Source organism: Geotrypetes seraphini, chromosome 6 (assembly GCF_902459505.1).
Source record: "Geotrypetes seraphini chromosome 6, aGeoSer1.1, whole genome shotgun sequence".
Classification (NCBI taxonomy): domain Eukaryota; kingdom Metazoa; phylum Chordata; class Amphibia; order Gymnophiona; family Dermophiidae; genus Geotrypetes; species Geotrypetes seraphini.
Genome location: NC_047089.1, coordinates 174,449,545 through 174,468,879, shown reverse-complemented (window position 1 = coordinate 174,468,879; position 19,335 = coordinate 174,449,545). Strand labels below are relative to the sequence as shown.

At 41.5% G+C, this 19,335-nt stretch overlaps 1 protein-coding gene across 1 annotated transcript in view; it reads right to left on the bottom strand.

The window, feature by feature from the left end:
- Positions 1-19,335, bottom strand: part of ANOS1 (anosmin 1) — a 336,486-nt gene that overhangs the window by 105,229 nt on the left and 211,922 nt on the right. The window contains exon 4 of the mRNA XM_033950370.1: positions 10,671-10,893. Within this exon, the coding sequence (XP_033806261.1) occupies positions 10,671-10,893 (223 nt within the window). The remainder of the gene's footprint in view (positions 1-10,670; positions 10,894-19,335) is intronic.

Sequence of the window (19,335 nt, the reverse complement as noted above, 5' to 3'; positions counted from 1 at the left end):
TTAGCAATCCCTTACCTTAAATGGGGGGGGGGGGAGGGATTCAATACCCATGTTTTTTGAAGACTCCCAGTTCCTCAGCACTTCCTGTAAGTTTTATATACCACTGCAGCCAAAAGCAGCATCCTAAACGTATCAACTCAAATGTCTCCATTTTCATACCCTCCTTAATTAGAATGTACAATAATCCAACAATCTGCACGTTAAGAAAAACTCCATCTGAACTGCATTATCAGTCTCTGAGGCTCAGTCAATTGAAAGTAACTCAACCTCTCTAGGGTTTGTAATTGTGAACAGCTGGATCCGAGGAGCAGAAAAATCCAGAGCACGGTGCAAGGGCACTTTACTTTTGTACAACTAGCAGCAGCAATTTCTCATTGGATGTATGGGCCCAATCATTTCTCAATGTGTTTTTCATTACATAAGTGCCTGGCCACTTTCATCACACTTCAACAAATTAGTTTTCTAAAATCCACAGAGCGCCACTAAAAAATTCAAAAGGCATTTCTTTTATATGCGTACCACTGATGTGCAGGAAACCCTTCGCCATAAACACGTTGGGTTTGGATTTTTTCAGCTCTAATTTGCACTGGAGAGTTAATACTTTAGGATCAGGCACAAGAATGCTGACCAGTGCCTCATATACTGTATGTATTTAAGTGCTTTTTCCATGCTTTAAATGCACAACACAGTTCTCATTGCACTTTACTGAAAATCAATTTGAAATGTATGCCATATGAGTTCCAAACATGTTTAATCAATTTGATGTTCAGAGTGCATCACCTTTCTTTTCTGGGGGGGATAATGGATGTAAACAGTAAGGAGAAAGGAAAGGGAATGTGACTTGATATAACCACCTGTCTGTGGTTACAATCAAAGCAATTTACATAAAGAGCCGTGCAAAAGTTTTGCACCTCTGAGTTCTGTCTTTCATGCTGGATCACAGCAATATTTCTGATGCCTACTGTTGCATGTTATATACTTAAAGAACAAAAAATGAACCCTACAAAAATGGAGGCAGAAAAATCACTGAACTAGAAAAAACCTCCCAAACCCCAAGAAAGGAAAATGACTAGGGGAAGGAGACAAAGACCAACTGAACACTCAATCAACTGTGTTAGAAATTAATAAATGCTTAAGCGGGAGAGCCCTCAGTCACACAGCGACCACTGGGAAACCCCAGGGAAAAGCTGACGCGAATTTACACCCAGAAGAGTGTTAACTGCGAAACATCCTCGGGCTCTCTCCGCATAATAAGTGAATAAATAAAGTGCAACAATAAAGTGCAGTATGTGTGAAAAAATAAGATTAAATAAAAAAACACACCAATGAATTAAGTTGAAATTTGTCTCTATCCCCCAATCATGGGGCCAAAAGGAAAATGAGTGTCCAAATCTAACCAAGCTGAACACAAACTAGAAGAACTTAGCTTCTCCGTGTGCAGGCAGTCAGCAAAAGATGGCTTCGTCCTACGGGATTCCGTTTCGGGGGTGCACACCCCCTTCTTCAGGAACTCGACTGCGCTGGGTCTCTCAGTTTCTCCGACACAGCTTGGAAAGCGAGGTAGAAAATGGCACTCAACTGGAGAGGACGCCTCCAATTTAAACTGCAGACACAAATGTAATTGGTTAGAAAAGTCAGCTGACTAAACAGCTGACATGCCGAATCTGTAACTATTGAATGAATAAGAGAATACACTGAACTGAAAAATGGTAACAATAATAACTGGCATCTGACAGGACAATGCAGACAAAAATTAAGATCTTTGTAAACCTGAACTAGTAAATATATTGCCATTCGATATAATCGTTGAGTCCACATGGGGACAAAGTTTGAAGTTCAAAGATCCAGTATTGTTCTCTACGTTGCAGCCAAGCTAGTTTGTCCCCCTGATGGTCTTCAAACACTTGTTCCATAATGAACCAGCGAAGATCTTGAAAAGCATGGTTGAACTGTATACAGTGAGAAACCATGGGGGCACTCATGGATTGGGTATTGATCCGTGAACGATGTTCAATCAAGCGGGTCCTGACAATCCTCTGTGTCCGGCCCACATATATCATACTGCAGGGGCATATGATAACGTACTTGGATTTGCAGGTAGTAACTGATTTGAGAATATAGGATTTGTTGGTCCTGGGATGTTGCCATCTCTTCCCTTCGATAGTGGTTTTACAGATGTCACATGTGTCATTGCATTTAGAATGTTGACCATCGCGACTGGAAATCCCCTTGCAGCTGGAATAGTTAGAATGAACCAGATAATCTGACAAATTTTTTGCACGTGAATATGCAATACGGGGAAAATCTTGGAAAACTGGGTGCAACTGAAGAATGTGCCAGTGCTTCCGCACACACTGAGCAACCCTCCTAGCGTGATCAGAAAACGCTAAAACGCAAGTGATGCCAGAATCTTCTTGGGCTGGAGTGGTGGAAAGCAACAAATCCCTGTTGGCATACAAAGCCCGGTTGTAGGCATTTTGGAGAACACGATGTGGATAGCCCTTCTCTTTGAACCTGGTAAACAGCTTGCGAGCTTGGTTTCGGAACTCATTGATGTCAGTGCATAACCTGCGGATACGAAGAAACTGACTTATAGGTAATGATTGTTTCAATTTGGTCGGATGACAGCTCGTGTAATTTAAATAGTTGTTAACCTCGACTGTCTTTCTGTATAGTGTAGTGGTTAAAGTGTGATCAGATTTGATAACCCACACATCCAAGAAAGATATTTGGCTAGAATTTGACTCCATGGTGAATCTCAAATTGGAGTCCAAGGAGTTAAGCCAGTCAATTAAGATCTTTGTAAACCTGGATACTGGATCTTTGAACTTCAAACTTTGTCCCCATGTGGACTCAACGATTATATCAGTTCAGTGTATTCTCTTATTCATTCAATAGTTACAGATTCGGCATGTCAGCTGTTTAGTCAGCTGACTTTTCTAACCAATTACATTTGTGTCTGCAGTTTAAATTGGAGGCGTCCTCTCCAGTTGAGTGCCATTTTCTACCTCGCTTTCCAAGCTGTGTCGGAGAAACTGAGAGACCCAGCGCAGTCGAGTTCCTGAAGAAGGGGGTGTGCACCCCCGAAACGGAGTCCCGTAGGACGAAGCCATCTTTTGCTGACTGCCTACACACGGAGAAGCTAAGTTCTTCTAGTTTGTGTTCAGCTTGGTTAGATTTGGACACTCATTTTCCTTTTGGCCCCATGATTGGGGGATAGAGACAAATTTCAACTTAATTCATTGGTGTGTTTTTTTATTTAATCTTATTTTTTCACACATACTGCACTTTATTGTTGCACTTTATTTATTCACTTATTATGTGGAGAGAGCCCGGGGATGTTTTGCAGTTAACACTCTTCTGGGTGTAAATTCGCGTCAGCTTTTCCCTGGGGTTTCCCAGTGGTCACTGTGTGACTGAGGGCTCTCCCGCTTAAGCATTTATTAATTTCTAACACAGTTGATTGAGTGTTCAATTAGTCTTTGTCTCCTTCCCCTAGTCATTTTCCTTTCTTGGGGTTTGGGAGGTTTTTTCTAGTTCAGCATGTTATATACTGACATGTTTAGAATTTTATGTTCTATCACCCTGTGAATTTTAAATTGATTTAGGACTTTAGATTTAAGACTTGTAACGAAAAAAACTGCAGAATGACAAAAAATGTTGATATTTCGTAAATGGATTACGTTAGCTATTTCAATATGTACTAAGTTTATTTGTATTTTAACTGTAACCCCCTTCAAAAGGAGGTAGCCCTAAAAAGGACTGGCTGTTTTCTGCTATTCTAATAACGTATGGGCCAGCCCTTGTTCTTGATCAAAAGCTTGCAGCGTTGAGGCATGAAGTGAACCAATTTTCGAAGTTCATCTGGCTGTACAACATGGTGCCAAAGATTAATCAGTGCTTCAATCAACTCAACCTTTGTTTTTGGGTGTTTTCTAAACACCTTGACAGCAAGATTATTCCACAAATTCTCAATTGGATTGAGATCTGGTGACTGCGCTGGCCATTCCAGTCGCTGAATATGGCTCGATGTCATCCACTTTGTCACCATCTTTGCCCGATGACAGGGTGCATTGTCATCCTGGAAGTGGAAGTCACCCTGGAAGAAACTGCTTGCAGATGGAAACATTACGTTTTGCAAAGTGGAGAGATACTTGGCACCATTCATCATGCCATCAATCACCTGAAAACGTCCAGTGCCATTGGCTGGCATATAGAAAGAGAACGCTTTCCCATACCTCTGGAGTCCACATGCTGTACTTTCTAGCCCAATCAACCCGTTGCTTTCTTTGCAACACTGTTACCAATGGCTTCTTTCTTGCCCTACAGCCACATAGGCCAAACTCCAGGCACCCCCAACATACTGTTGAGGCAGATACGTTCACTGAACACATTTCCTGTCACTTGGCTAACAATTTTAGTGATGTGAGTTTGTGATCTGTCACTGAGATCCGGCGAACAGCCCTGTCCTCTCACACAGTGGATTTGCGTGGTCTTCCACTTCGAGCCCTGTCAGTCACATTTCCTGTCTTTTTTTTTCTTTCTGAGCAAGCGTATGACAATACTTTGATTACACTTCACCCTGGCTGCAAATTTGCTGGCTTAAATAGCCTTTTTCATTAAGTACAACCACCGTCACACGTTCTTCTTTTCAAAGATTTCTAATTTTTCCCATGTTGCGATTATGTGTCACTGGAGTAGCAGATGGTTATGAAAACTGATTTTCCTGCTTCGCCATATGTGCGCGTGAATGCTGCGCTATGATTGGTTCCTCAAAACTAACGCCATTGGTTGAAAATGGAGTGATCTGATTGGACTGTTTTGATCCGGTTTTGACGCAAAATATCATTATTTTCAACATTCCGCAGTTTATGCATTATTAGTCTTAAATCTGAATTCCTAAATCAATTTAAAATGTGCAGGTTGATAGAGTATAAAATTTTGAACACGTCAGTATATAATATGCAGCAGTATTACTCAGAGGTGATGCAAAACTTTTGCATGACTCTGTATGTATACCTGGGAGCAATGGAGGATTACGCAATTTGCCCAGAGTCACAAGGATACTGAAAATACTTGCTTATAATTTAGGCATAAGAAGTGCATGCCTAAGTACATATAACCTGTAGTATTCTATAGGTTATGCGCATAAGTATGAGTCCCACCCACAATCCACCCAGAATCTACCTGTAAAATATGCACTATAAGATATGCTATACACATATTTACAGAATAGTGCTTAAGCAGAATTTTGATATGTGCACACATAAGCACTTACTTAACAGAATTGCCCTGCTAGAGAATAATTTATAAGAGGGTGCCTAGTATAAGTCTCATTACAGGTGTCAATTTTATTAATAAAAGTAAGAGTCCACATGGCTGGAGCCCAGGGCAGAAATTAAGGAAGGAGCCCTCGATCCCCTCTCCTCTCTGCACCATCCCACTGATATCACTAACTGTAATTTCTCTCTCCAACTATTCATATCTTATTTTGTTTTTATTTTGCTAGGTTTGTCTTATTCTATTTTATTTTTTCTATTTCTTTTCTCATGCCTGATATAGTAATTTATATTTATCTTAGATTTACTATTCTATCATTTTCTCTACAATGTAACCACTCTGCTTCACTTTCCCTGGTTCTCTACATCTCTCTGGAGCTCCTTCTTCCTTCTCATCTTTCTATTTTTATCTTTGACTATATGAATGATGTTCTTTTTCTGTTAGGTGCTTTAGTTTAGACAGTGAGTCCGTTCGGGACAGAAAGTGAAGTCCAAAGTGCCTAATGTATTTCGTTTTGTAAACTGCTTAATACTCATGTATAAGTGGTATATCAAATACAGTGATGCCTTGGAATCTGAACTTAATCCGTTCCAGAACCCCGTTCGTGTTCCGTTCGAGTTCCAAGACAATTTTTCCCATTGAATATAATAGAAATTGGATTAATCCGTTCCTGGGTCTGATAAACTCAAATTTTAACAGTAAATACACTGGATTTCAAGGTAAAATATTAACAAATATTCCAAAGCAGCATTCAGATTCTGGGGCAGAAACACACACATACAATGTGCAGGGCGTTCGGATTTCAAAGCAGAGTTCAGATTCTGGGGCAAAATTTACTACAAAAAAAAATTTGGATTCCAAAACGTTCAAGTTCTGGGGCATTTGGATTCCAAGGTACCACTCTATAATAAATGCAATACAATACAATACATAAATAACTTATCTTATCATGAACATATCTCTTCCATTGTTAAACATTGTTTTTACAAACTTCGACAGATAAGATCAATTTCCAAATTTCTCTATCCTTCATCATTAAAGATTTTAATCCATTCATTCATCATAACTAAAATAGACTACTGTAACGCCCTTTTTTTAAATATCAGCCAAAAAGAAAAAAGAAGACTGCAAATCATTCAGAACACAGCCATAAAGTTAACCTACAATGCAAAAAAATTCGATCATGTCACCCCATTATTAATTGACGCGCATTGGTTACCAGTTAACCACAGGATCCTCTACAAGCTGATGTTCCTAATTTTTAAGACCCTCACATTCAGCGAACCACAATTTATATTAAAATCACTTATCCCATACACACCTCAAAGATCCCTGCGCTCATCTAATCAAAACTTATTAACTGTCCCATCATTAAAAGTCATCGGAACACGAAGAGCTGAAATGTTTACTGTCGCAGGGCCACAATGGTGGAACTCCCTTCCCCATTACATCAGAATTGAAAGTGATATCATAACATTTAAAAAGCTTTTAAAATCTTATTTATTTAAGGACGCCTTTGATTTATAATACAACTAAAGGACGCCCTTAAACAATTTTAATGCATAAATTTTTTACGCATAAATTTTTATTCATAAATTTTACCCTACCTTTCGTTCTTCCCTGGTTTTTTGTTTTTTTCTTCTCCCACATTGTAACTTTACCCTCCTTCCCTATCTTTCATGTGAGTCTTAATTGATTTTGTAATTTGGTTAAAGTTTCTATATTATATTATTATGTACATCGCCTAGAATTTCGAAATAGGCGATCCATCAAATGTGAAATAAAACTTGAAACTTGAAATAAAACTTGAAAATAAATATAAATTGAACTGGGAACCCCAAGAAATTAAACTCAGCACGTATTACAACACTAGAGAAATAAAACCAAATATGCACTTTTTTCTTTACTGAACACACAGGGATCCCAGGCCCATAAAAATTATCCATCTCTTGCTTGGCTGGTGAGGATCTCAAAACCCTGCCAGATGATGACCACCTCCTCCAGTCTTGCAGCCAGTAATCTCCAAGCTCTGCAGCTAGCGGCAGTGTCTCTGAGCAGCTAGCAGTTACAGATCTTAAAGTGTTCTGGCTGCCGAACTAGAGGAAGAGATCTTCAGCTGGCATGGCTTTTGGATTTTGCATTTGGTATATTATATTATATTTTGCATTTGGTAGGAGGCATGGGGCATGGTGAGAAGAAAATTTGATGCCCACCACCATCCTTCACCCCCCCCCCCGGTCTGCTGTCTGGTAAGCCACTGAACACAATTAAAATATCTGTGATGCACATATCCCAAAGCTAACATATCCAGGTAATACGTTTAAAATAAAAACACTTTTTTTTTCTATCTTTGTCTGCACATTTTATTTTCCATCATGTTGGTCCCATTTTGTCATTTCTGCTTTCCTGCGTCTTCTGATAATTCCCTTTTCAGTGGTTGCGGTCCATATGACTTTTTTCCTCTCTCTTGTCTTGTTTCATTCCATCACTACTTTCTTTGATACATTGATCTTTCCTTTTCAGCTCTTCCTGCCCTATTTTACTTTTCTGCCTCTCTGACCACTCAGATTTCACCCTTGTCCTTTTTACTTTTCAGCTACTTACCAACTTTCCTTCTCCCTTTCTCATGCTCTAGCTCTCCCATTTCCCATCCCATGCCTTCTCCAGTCTCCTATTCCCTTAGGATCTCTCTTTCTTCCTTTCCTCCCCTCAGATCTGGTATCTGTCTCCTTCCCCCTTTCCTCCCCCAGATCTGGTTTTTGTCTCCTCCCCTCCCCCATGCTCTGGCACCTCTCTCTCCTCTCCTTTCCCTTCCTTTTCTTCCTTGGTCTTCCTTCTCAATTTATTTTTTGTCTCTCTCTAAATTCTTTCTTACTATCCAGTCCTTAATTTCCCTCTTTTTCATTGTGTCTACATACAGCTTGCCATCTCTTTTCCTCACTCTTTTCAGTATTTAACTCTACCCTCTTCCAGCATGAAACCTTTTTTCTTTATCCCCACCTTCCATCCAGTATATGTCCTCTCTCCCCTCCCCACTTCCATCCAGCATCTGCTCCTCTCTCTCCTCCCCACTTCCTTCCTTCCACTACATATCCACAATTCTTACTTAAAATGTTAGAAGCTCTTCAGGTCCACACCTCTTCCAGAAGTACTTCAAAAGAATGAGGAGCAGATAAGTGAGCATATTATTGAATAGGTGTTTGAAATGAGTGGATTGGGGCATTATTTGAACATGTGCAGTGATTGAGAGCAGGAATACAGGCATATCTTTTTGGGATTGACCCATTGTTTTATCTGATATTTACAGCTCTGAGCACAGTTCAAAGAGAGTTCCAGCATATGTGAAATATACAACGTTTGCCAGTTCTGTTTGAGAACCTTTATCGGTCTACAAAATATCCACATGACCCTAAGAGTAACAGCATAACACCACTTGTGTTTTGGATTCCTGCAGCTGAGAAAAAGGATTCCAATGCAGCAGACCTTTCTATACCTGTGAAAAGACATCCCACTATATTTTGCTTAAGACGGTTTTCATGAAGTTTATATCCTTGATTTACTAAGTGTCAGCAGGCATTCCCTAGGCCAATATAATCTGGCAAATGCAGAAATTTCAACAGGGCCATTAAAATCTAAGTATTTCCTCTAATCTATCATCTTGGGGGTAAAAATAAAGAGCAACCAATGATGTTTAAACTTTAAAACAGGCGTGTTGACTGATTCCACCCTTCTCATAAAGACAGATGTGGGTATCAAATAAAATTATGTCACTTTTTATGGATGTTCTGAATGGGATAACCATTCAGAACTCTGCAACCGACTTCTATAATGAAATACAGGTGTGAGATAAAAGACCTATTGCTAATATTAATTTAAATTCCAACTGCCTATTACATACATTTCAAATGGGATATTGTTATGTGTAATCATTTTTCACAACAGAAACTGTTCTTGAAAACTTTGCTTTTTATATAATAAATAGTTTCTCAGCAATTTTTTTATATATATTTATTTGGGAATCACATCTTCATTTGCAATCCCACTTTAAGGTTAGTCTTGCATAGGTTTCTTTTTATCTGTTTATTTATGTATTTGATCATTTTTATTCCACCTATAACCAGGGTTTGTTTTTTTTTTTTTGATGGGGCACTCATGGGTACTAGTACTGGCACCTTTTCCATGAATTGATAAAAATGATCCATAGTCCCAAAGTATTAATAAACCAAAACTCAGAGCAAATTCAAACAAAAAGACAAACAAGATCTAAAACAGAAGAAGGTATGAGTTGGTTTGAACTGGAGTCTTGAAAAGTCTGTTGTTTTCCAGTTTAGCAACTCTACTGCTTTCCCTTTTTATCTTATTTATTTATTTATTTTAGTTTTTGGTTTATATTGAGATTTTCAAGCATTTTTCCCTATCTCTCCCAGTGGGCTCACACTCTATCTAATGTACCTGGGGCAATGGGGGAATAAGTGACTTTCCCAGGGTCACAAAGAGCACCTCTCCTTTCTTCAAACTTCAAGTTTATTTAAAATTTGTTATTCCGCTTATCAAGCTTCTAAGCAGCGTACAAAGGTAAAATATGGGTAATACATACTGATCAAATAAAAGACATACTTTATCATACAATAGGTTAGGGCAGGGCTGCCCAAGTCCGGTCCTCGAGATCTACTGACAGGTCAGGTTTTCAGGATATCCACAATGAATATGCATGAGAGAGATCTGCATACCAAGAAGACAGGGCAGGCAAATCTCTCTCATTCATATTCATTGTGGATATCCTGAAAACCTGGCCTGCCAGTAGATCTCGAGGACCGGACTTGGGCAGCCCTGGGTTAGGGGGTAGAAATACAATAACAGATAGGCTAGAGAAATGTAAATGGTAAATACAATGGGGGTGGAAGATTTCATCTGTGTAGTAAAGGGTAAGTGAGGGATTATAAAAGCATCTTTAAATAAGATGTGAAGGAATTGTGAAGCAGGTAGGGGCATTCTGGGGTGGGGAGCACAGGGACTGAGGCCAGAGGGGCACTAAAGTTGGCACTGTGCTAAGTGCTTCCACAATAACTCTGCATTATCTGATTACTATCATGCTAACTAATTGGGACCACCACCACTAACTAATAGAGCCCCTGCAAAAAATACTTCTAAAAAAACTGGTAACTTATGGATTAGTTTGTGCAAACAGACAAGAAACAGCAAAATGCTTTAATGCATTGAGCAGTAGCCTGTTGGTGTGTGCTAACCTCATCCTTTAATAAAACGGTCTCTGTGTTTCTGGTAATGTGACCCTCATCTCATTCCTCCCTTTATACAAGATGATCTATGCTTACCATAGTTCTGTAGAAGGCTAAACATTGGCTATCACAGTACCTAGTATTAATTCCCACCTTTGTATAGATTTTTGGGCACTTGGCAAGTATGCCCACATCCATTGGAGCAACACTTCTTCACCCCCGAGCATTCACTGTCTGCTTCACAGCTCTCAACGCAGGCGGCCGCAAAACCACTAGCTTTCTCTGCCGCTGGACAGTCTCCTTGCTTCACGGACAGGACGGACTTGAGAAACTCACAGCTTGTTAGACATTCATAGTGCTTCTTAGGGAAAAGAGGCTGAGGGGGGAAAAGGCAAGAAAATAGTAATGTTTAAATATTAAAGCAGGATGCTGTATGAATTCCAAAACACTAAGAAAATGGGCACTCAAGCAGAGGGGGGAGGGGTGGAGGTGAAAGGGAAGGGGGAAGGGGGGGTGGGGTGTTCATTGCCATGTACTGAAGAGTCATAGTAGTTATTGACTGAGGTTTATGTGTTTATATTGTTACTGTAGAAAATTGATAACCAAAAAACAAACAATGGTCACCCATTATAACAACACCATCAAGCTTACTGTGGAGTTGCTTAAGCTTCAGTTCACAGAGACAATGGCCTATGTCCATGAAAAGATGATAACAATCCCCAAAAGTAATATTGCTTTAACTTATGAGAAAACACTGCAGGCCAAATTCTATAAATGACGTACCGATTGTAGATGGCGGTAGGCGATCTACTGCTGTCTAACCAGCCAATTGGGACACACGTTTAAAAAAAAACAAAACAAAACAACCTGAGGCAGGCCGCCTAAACTGTAGGCATCTGTTGCGGGTACAGGAAGGTGCCTAGGGATGCTTAAGCTTGTTCAAGGTTGGGTGTAGACGTGGTTTTGCTCGGAAGTGGATTTAGGCGAGCTTAAGTGGTCCTAGGTGTCTTCCTAGGGCTGTGAGAGGCGTCTGAAATGTAGACCAGCAAAATGTTGGCCTTCATTTTACATAGATGGGGCCGCTAAAATAATCACAGCAAGGGAATCTCCCTGCCACGATCAGCTGAACGGCCAAGGCAGGAAACCCCAAACACCACCACAAATTGACCAGCAGGATGGATGCCCACTCCCTCCCATCGCCACCCTGACCCCCCTCCCTTGTCCATGGCAGGAGGGATGCCTACTCCCTCCTGCCGGCACATACCCCCACAACATCCCCGGCAGGAGGGATGCCCATTCCTTCCTTCCAGCATCTCCCATATCCATGACCCTCAAAACCCCGATCCCCACTCCAAACCCCCCTACCTTTAAAAGCAAGACCAGACAGAAGGATGCCTACCCCCTCTGGCCGGCAGACCCACCTCTTCAGAACAACAGGCCTTCCCCTTCCTGGTGCATCCTAGGATACACTGGGGAGGGGCATAAGGCCCTGATTGGCCCAGATACCTAATACCTCTCCCATAGGAGGGGCTCTAGGCACCTGGGCCAACCAGAGTCTTAAGCCTCCTTTCCAGTGCATTCTGGGATGCACTAGGAGTTGCCTAAGACTCCGAAAGGCCAGATCCCTAAGGCCATTCCTACTACTATGGGAAGAGTCCTAGATGCCTGAGCCAATCAGGATGCACTAGGAGGGGGTAGGCCCACCATTTTGAAGAGGCAGACCTTGTTCTGATCAGCTCAGCGGCAATGTGATTCTCTAAATGGTGTCTGTGACATGGACACCGGTTAGAGAATTGGAATGGTTAGACGAGGTTATGTGTCTGTCCATTAGGACTGATGCGATTCTATATAGGATGCCCATGTGTGATTCTCAAAAGCTGCTTACTTTTGAAAATCAGCTCCTGTTGCTGCTTGGAACTTCCTGCCCAACTCTTAGTTTTATGGGTCTACCTGTTCTAACAGATTCCTCTAGCCCAATAAGAATACCCTCTTTTCCTTGAGCCCTGTAAAAACCAGAGGGAACAATACAGTTTAAGGGATGAAGAATTTTGCTCATGAAAGAGGAGCAGAACTTGTGTGTGGCTGAATGTGATTATCTTAAGGTGGCCAAACAGCTAGAAAAGTCAACAGCAAAAGCTAGAAGGATGCTTGATTGCATAGGGAGCGGAATGGCCAGTAGGAAATAGGAGATATTGGTACCCCTGTATAAAATTCTGGTGAGATCTCAGGTAGAATATTATGTACAATTCTGGAGACTGCAGCTTCAAAAATATATAAACAGGATGGAGTCTATCCAGAGGGTGGCTACTACAAGGGAGTGTTGAAAAGTTCTCATCCCAACCAAGAAGAGAATGACATGGATGCGGTTCAATCAATGATCTGAAACAATGTCAAAAGAGATAATTTTGCTTCTGCAAATTTTATATACCTCGGTTTTATATTTGTGGTATATCAAATAAATTTAACTTAAACTTGAACCTGGCACTTCAAAAAGATCACACTCTTTTCTGCTATTGTGACAAAATAATGCTCAGAATTTAGGAAGCTGGTTGGTTGGGCTGAGGACTTTTCAGCACTCCCTCATAAAACGGTCAGAGGTTTTCATCATCAAGTGTAAGTGGGCAGACTTAAAGATCAGATTATGTGTATTTTGGAGGAAAGGTGGAAGATGGGAGATATGATAGAGACATTTAAATACCTCTGTGGCATAAATGCATAGGAGGTGAGTCTCAGTTGAAACGAAGCTCTGGAATAAGAGAGCATCGATGAGGTTAAAAGAGGATAGACTCAGAAGTAACCTGAGGAAATACTTCTTCAAGGGAAGGGTGGTAAATTTATCTGAATTCAAGAAAGCTTGGGACAAGTACATAGGATATCTGAGAAGGAGAGATAGCAGATGTTATGGATGGGCAGACTAAGGGCTCCTTTTAACAGCCGCGTTAGCTGTTCAGCGCACGTAATAGCACGCGCTAAACTGCCGGCCGCGCTAGACTCTAACACCAGCATTGAGCTGGCGTTAGTTCTAGCCACGTAGCGCGGGTTTAGCGCACGCTAAAACCGCTAACACGTCTTCGTAAAAGGAGCCCTAAATAGGCCATTTGGTCTTTATCTGCCTTCATTTTTTCGTTTCTGTATTTACTGGATGCAGACCCTATTTTCCTTCCTTTCAGTCTCCCTCTGCTTAACCTACTTTGCTTCCCTATAAAGAATTAACCAAACTTCATTTACTTAGAAGAGTCTTCCTCGTCTTCCTTCCCCCCAGGACCAGAATTTTGCTTTACAATCTTCCCCTTCTCAGACAGCTTGCTCACCTCTCAAAAGAAATACTGAAATACTTTTACTTTCTAAGTGCTTCCTTTTCTGTAAGGCACTCAACTCCACTCTGCTCCCTACTAAGGGCCTGACTGGCTTCAGAGTCTTTCCCTAGGGATGAGCAGCATACAGCTCCAAGGGAACAGCCCACTTTTAACCTTCTGCTAACAGGCTCTCTTCTCTTTTTATTTGTAGGCTTCTCACCTGGACAAACAAGGCATAACCTCCTACAGCTCTGCCGATGACATTACCATTCTCATACCCTTCGATCAACCTGAACTCTCCATGACGAACACAATATACCAAACACTAAAATCAATAGCAACCTGGATGAAAGATCACAAACTGAAATTGAACCCAGATAAAACGAAATTCATCCTCCTAGAAAACAACAAAATACCAACCATAACCAACATTGAAATCAACACAATCAACTACCCCATACAAACCACCCTAAAACTGCTAGGGATAACTATCGACAGATGCTGCATTATGCAACCGCAAATCAATAAAACAATACAAAAGTCATTCTTAGTCATGAGAAACTTAAGACAAGTTCGTAAATTCTTCGAGAAAACTGAATTCCAGCTCATAGTTCAGTCCTTAATACTAGGCCTACTTGACTACTCCCATGCCCTACAACCATAACAAAACAACTACAAACTATCCAAAACACAGCATTAAGACTCATCTACTCATTAAAGAAACATGATCACATTACAGAAGCATATCTCCAATCACACTGGCTTCTGATCCCAGCAAGAATACAATTTAAATTCTACTGCCTACTATTTAAGACTTTATACGGAGACAGTCCAAACTACCTGAATAACCGCCTCATCTACAACACCGCAACCAGACATAGGAAAACTCAACCCCATTCTCATACCCCGTAATTAAGGAGGTCAAACGGAAAAAACTATATGATGGCCTCCTGGCCACTCAAGCAGCCAAACTAGACAACCAAATTGCCAATCTACTGACGGCATCCCTCAACTACAAGACTTTTAGAAAAGAAATAAAGACCATACTCTTCAAGAAAACTCTGAAAGAAGAAATAATACTGCAAGTCTCAAACTCCACCTCTCACAAAAGCCAACTACCCCAAACAAATAACCTTACCCATTTCTTACTCTTTTTGAAAATGACCAATTTTTTTTTTTTTTTTGTAAGTTCTTGTTGTAATACATCTTGGATAATTCTTTTGTAATCCACCTTGAACTGCAAGGTGATGGTGGAATAGAAATCCCTAATATAATGTAATGTAGCCTACTCCCTTGCAAAGCCTGACAGCCATACCCTTCTGCTACAGCTGCTTTGAGAGTTAAGGAGGCTGGCAGCAAACCTCTAAAAGGAAAGAGGGCTGGAGCTACCACATCCAGAAACCATGATTTCTGCCCTGGGCTGACTGCTGAGATAAACCACTAGAATATGCTTCCTCTTTCCCCTCTCTACAGTCTGACCGTACAGCTTTTCCCAGTGTCTACACTGTGCAGCTATAGGTTAAAAGAGTTTTTCTGCTTTACTTTCTGCTTTCTTCTGGGAAACTTGGTTTTACATCACATCTTCTCTGGCTCATAGAGCCATGACTGACCTGCCCAATCACATAGCTACCCTCTTTTCCAATATATTCTGCCCCCAAACATAAAAAGAGCCCCACAAACTTGTCTTCTAATGGTTTGCTGTCTATGCCTCCAAGTATACTTACTTTCTGTAGCTTCATGCTTTGATCTGTGCATGCTAAGGATGAAAGCATGAAGCTACAGAGAAGGACATCAAAGGGTCCATGTTCAAAGCAGTGTAACTGGGTAAGAGAGACTTCTGGTAGGTTAAATCGCCTATGCAAGGCTATCTGCTGATGTTCAGCTATATTTAACTGCATAGTGCAGCAGAATATCAACTTTTGCCCAAAAGTCATAGCTGGTTATTTTGTGGGCGGTCCATGAGTGGAGTCAGTATTTATGTGGTAGGCCTATGTTAATCAGACAAATTGGAGAACATAAAAGCCCTATCTTTATCTGGTTTTACTTAGTGCTGAATATTGTGCGTAAATGGATAAGGGACAATCTACCACACAAGCCTGGATATTCAATGCTGGTGCCAGAACGTGGCTAGGCATTGAATATCTGGGCATAATGCCAGCAGCTGCCAAAAAAAAAAAATGTTGACCACTGTTGGCTGAATATTCCTTAAAATCTAGATGGAAAATTGGAAAGAGAAAGTATGATGCTTGTGGGGAGGGTCATCAGAAGGGTAATTCCAGGAGAAAAGGGTCTTGAATGATGAGAAATCAAGACATGGAGTGAGGGTGGAGGGGTTCTGCATGGACTGGAGATCTCTCAGCAAGGTCCTTGATCACAGCTTCCTGGAGAGGGGGATAATTTTGTGGGGTTGTTGGCACAAACCCAAGATAATACCGAAGTGAATGTATAGCTCTTTCAGTACTGTGGCACTGAACACTGAACACGTCTGAGATTTAAAAAGTCACTCATGATGACCAGCCAATTTGCATTGGCCCACTGATGATTGGCAAAAGAAGGCAGAAAACAATACAACTGTGATATTTTAAAAGAATATAGTTTGTCAAACAAAAGCATAAAAGTCAAGTTGATTTGCCAAATGTCATGCTGAGAATCCTCAGTGAGGCCAAGTTTACAATCCAAGAATCTGACTCCCAGCCAACCCAAGAATTTGACTCCCAGCTACCATCAAAACTCGCCAACCACCTCCAGAATTTCCCAACCAGTTGATCCAGGCATGGGTGGATACAAGGATTTGTAAGAAAAGCAAGACTAAGAGCCTCTGCATGATATGAGATAAACTCAGGATGGGATGAACCTAGAGGGCAAATCTAGCTGACCCCTAATGGCATTACCTTGACCAAACTTTCAAATAATAAAAGAACAAGACGGCATTCAGAAAAGTTGAAAGGGGACAGATTCAAAATGAATGCTAGGAAGTTCTTCTTTACCCAACGTGTGGTGGACACCTGGAATGCGCTTCCAGAGGGCGTAATAGGGCAGAGTACGGTACTGGGGTTCAAGAAAGGATTGGACAATTTCCTGCTGGAAAAGGGGATAGAGGGGTATAGATAGAGGATTACTGCACAGGTCCTGGACCTGTTGGGCCGCCACGTGAGCGGACTGCTGGGCATGATGGACCTCAGGTCTGACCCAGCAGAGGCATTGCTTATGTTCTTATGTTCACCATGGCCTAATTCTGTCCTGGAATCATTTATATGTAAGCCCTCAAAATAGCATATCACTTTAACAGTGAAGATTATTGAATATACTGAGCTTTAACATCTTTTTTTGCTTAATCTCCCCCAGTTAATTTGACGCTGTTTTAGATAATGAAAAATGCCTTGTTCACCAATAAATAGAACAAAGACAATTAGAATTAAAAGGCAATGGAACTTTCATTTTAACACCACAATTACTTCCTCCGTTACTGCTGCGTAAATCACTTCGGAATTATTTTACCTTAGCCAAGCTAACAGTGGGAGGTGAGAGGAGAGAATGACAAGCAATTCAATCTAATGATGTCTTTATAAAAGCAACCAAAAAAGAACCTACCAACTCTTATAACCATCAGAATTATCATTTAGTTAATTTGTTTATTAAAAAAACAAACAAACCCAGGAAAGCAATAGTCCCTTAAGATATAATTTGTACAAGAGGCTTCATTTCTAAACACATTTACACTACCTTGCTAAATATGCTGCTCTTGTCCACTGTTCCCACTAAGCCAGGGATCTCAAAGTCCCTCCTTGAGAGCCGCAATCCAGTCGGGTTTTCAGGATTTCCCCAATGAATATGCATGAGATCTATGTGCATGCACTGCTTTCAATGCATATTCATTGGGGAAATCTTGAAAACCTGACTGGATTGCGGTCCTCAAGGAGGAACTTTGAGATCCCTGCTCTAAGCTGAGCGGGAGTCCTCAAACTATTTTGCTGCCAGTGGGGAGCAGTGCTTCAATATTGTGTTTTTAGTCGCTAGGGACAGGCGGGTTTTCTGGGTCCTGCAGAGCTTGCCTGTCTTTTACTATTGAAATTATGATTGTGAAACAGCACCACCAACTGGCAGAACTGTAGGTGGAGGACTCCCACTCAGAGTGAATAGCGCTCTTGTTCAGTGGCGTAGTGAGGGTAGGTGGCACCCCACCGCGCCACAACTCCGCTCCTTCCATACCACACTCTCCCTCCCTTCCCAACCCCATACATCTTTAAATCTTTGCCAGTCGAGCAGCTTCTTCGGGCTGCTGCTCGTGCTGGCGTTGGCTTTCTTTCTGACATCACTTCCTGGCCCTACAACCCAAAAGTGATTTAAGAAGGAGCCAGGCCGGCGCGAGTAGTTGCTAGCACTGGTAAAGATTTAAAGAGGTATGTGGGGGAACAGGGAAGGGAGTATGTGTGTGTGTGGGGCGACGAAAAGGTGCTGGCGCCCCCACCAAGATGGAGCCCAGGGTGGTCCACACACCTACCTTCTATGCCACTGCTCTTGTCTTTAAAGCTCTATTAAGCTCTACCACCTCCCCTTCAAAAACACAGAATGGGAGAAGAGCCTTAACGAATCAAGGCCGGATTCTCAAAGCTTTAACGTGGTCGCTAAATTGGTTCCTGATGGTTTAACATGCACACATTTTAGCAGCAGATTATCAAAACAGCTTATCACAGTCTTTAGCAAGCTTTCTAGCAGTATGCAACATTTTCATACAAATTAACTCTTTAACATTGAAATGAGCATGCCAGTGGATTCTAAAAAATCACCGAGCCATTCTTCAAGAGCAGCGTCGGCTTTTGGTGATAAAAATCAGTGACTGTGTCGGTACACTGCCAGCACTGTTACAAAGTGCATCTTGTGGCATATGTTTTGACAGTGACTGATGAAAAAAAAAATTAAAAAAATTACATGAGACATACATTATGGGGCTCATAATAAAAAAAACCCAAACGTCTAAAAAGTGGCCTAAATGGGTACTTGGACGATCAAAAAGCCTGATCATCCAAGTACCCATAATCAAAGCTGGTTTTAGACGTATCTAAAACCAGTTTAGGCCTTTCCCCTGCCTCTAAACGCATAGAGTGAAAAGAGGCGTTTTTAGAGGAGGGGAATGGGTGGGCGGTGGGCCAACCTAGACCTAGGCGTGCAGCAGGTATAACCAAAACTTTAGTCAGGTTGTCTAGTTGGCATTTATATGTTTTGACTTAGACCGAGTCGTAAAAGGTATAAGTGCAAAAAAGGGGCCACTGAGCTGATCGCGGCTCATCTCCCCTGCCACGATCCACCCTTCCCCTCCCCCTCCTGACAACGATCAGGGCAGGAGGGAGCCCAAGTCATCCTACCCCACGACACCCTGATGTTCCCCGACTGGATCGGGGCAAGAGGGAGTCCAAGCACTCATGGCTCGGCAACACCCCCTACCCAGTGGTGTACCAAGGGGGGGGCGGGGGGGGCGGTCCGCCCCGGGTGCCAGCCCTGAGGGGGTGTTCACGGCCTTGCCG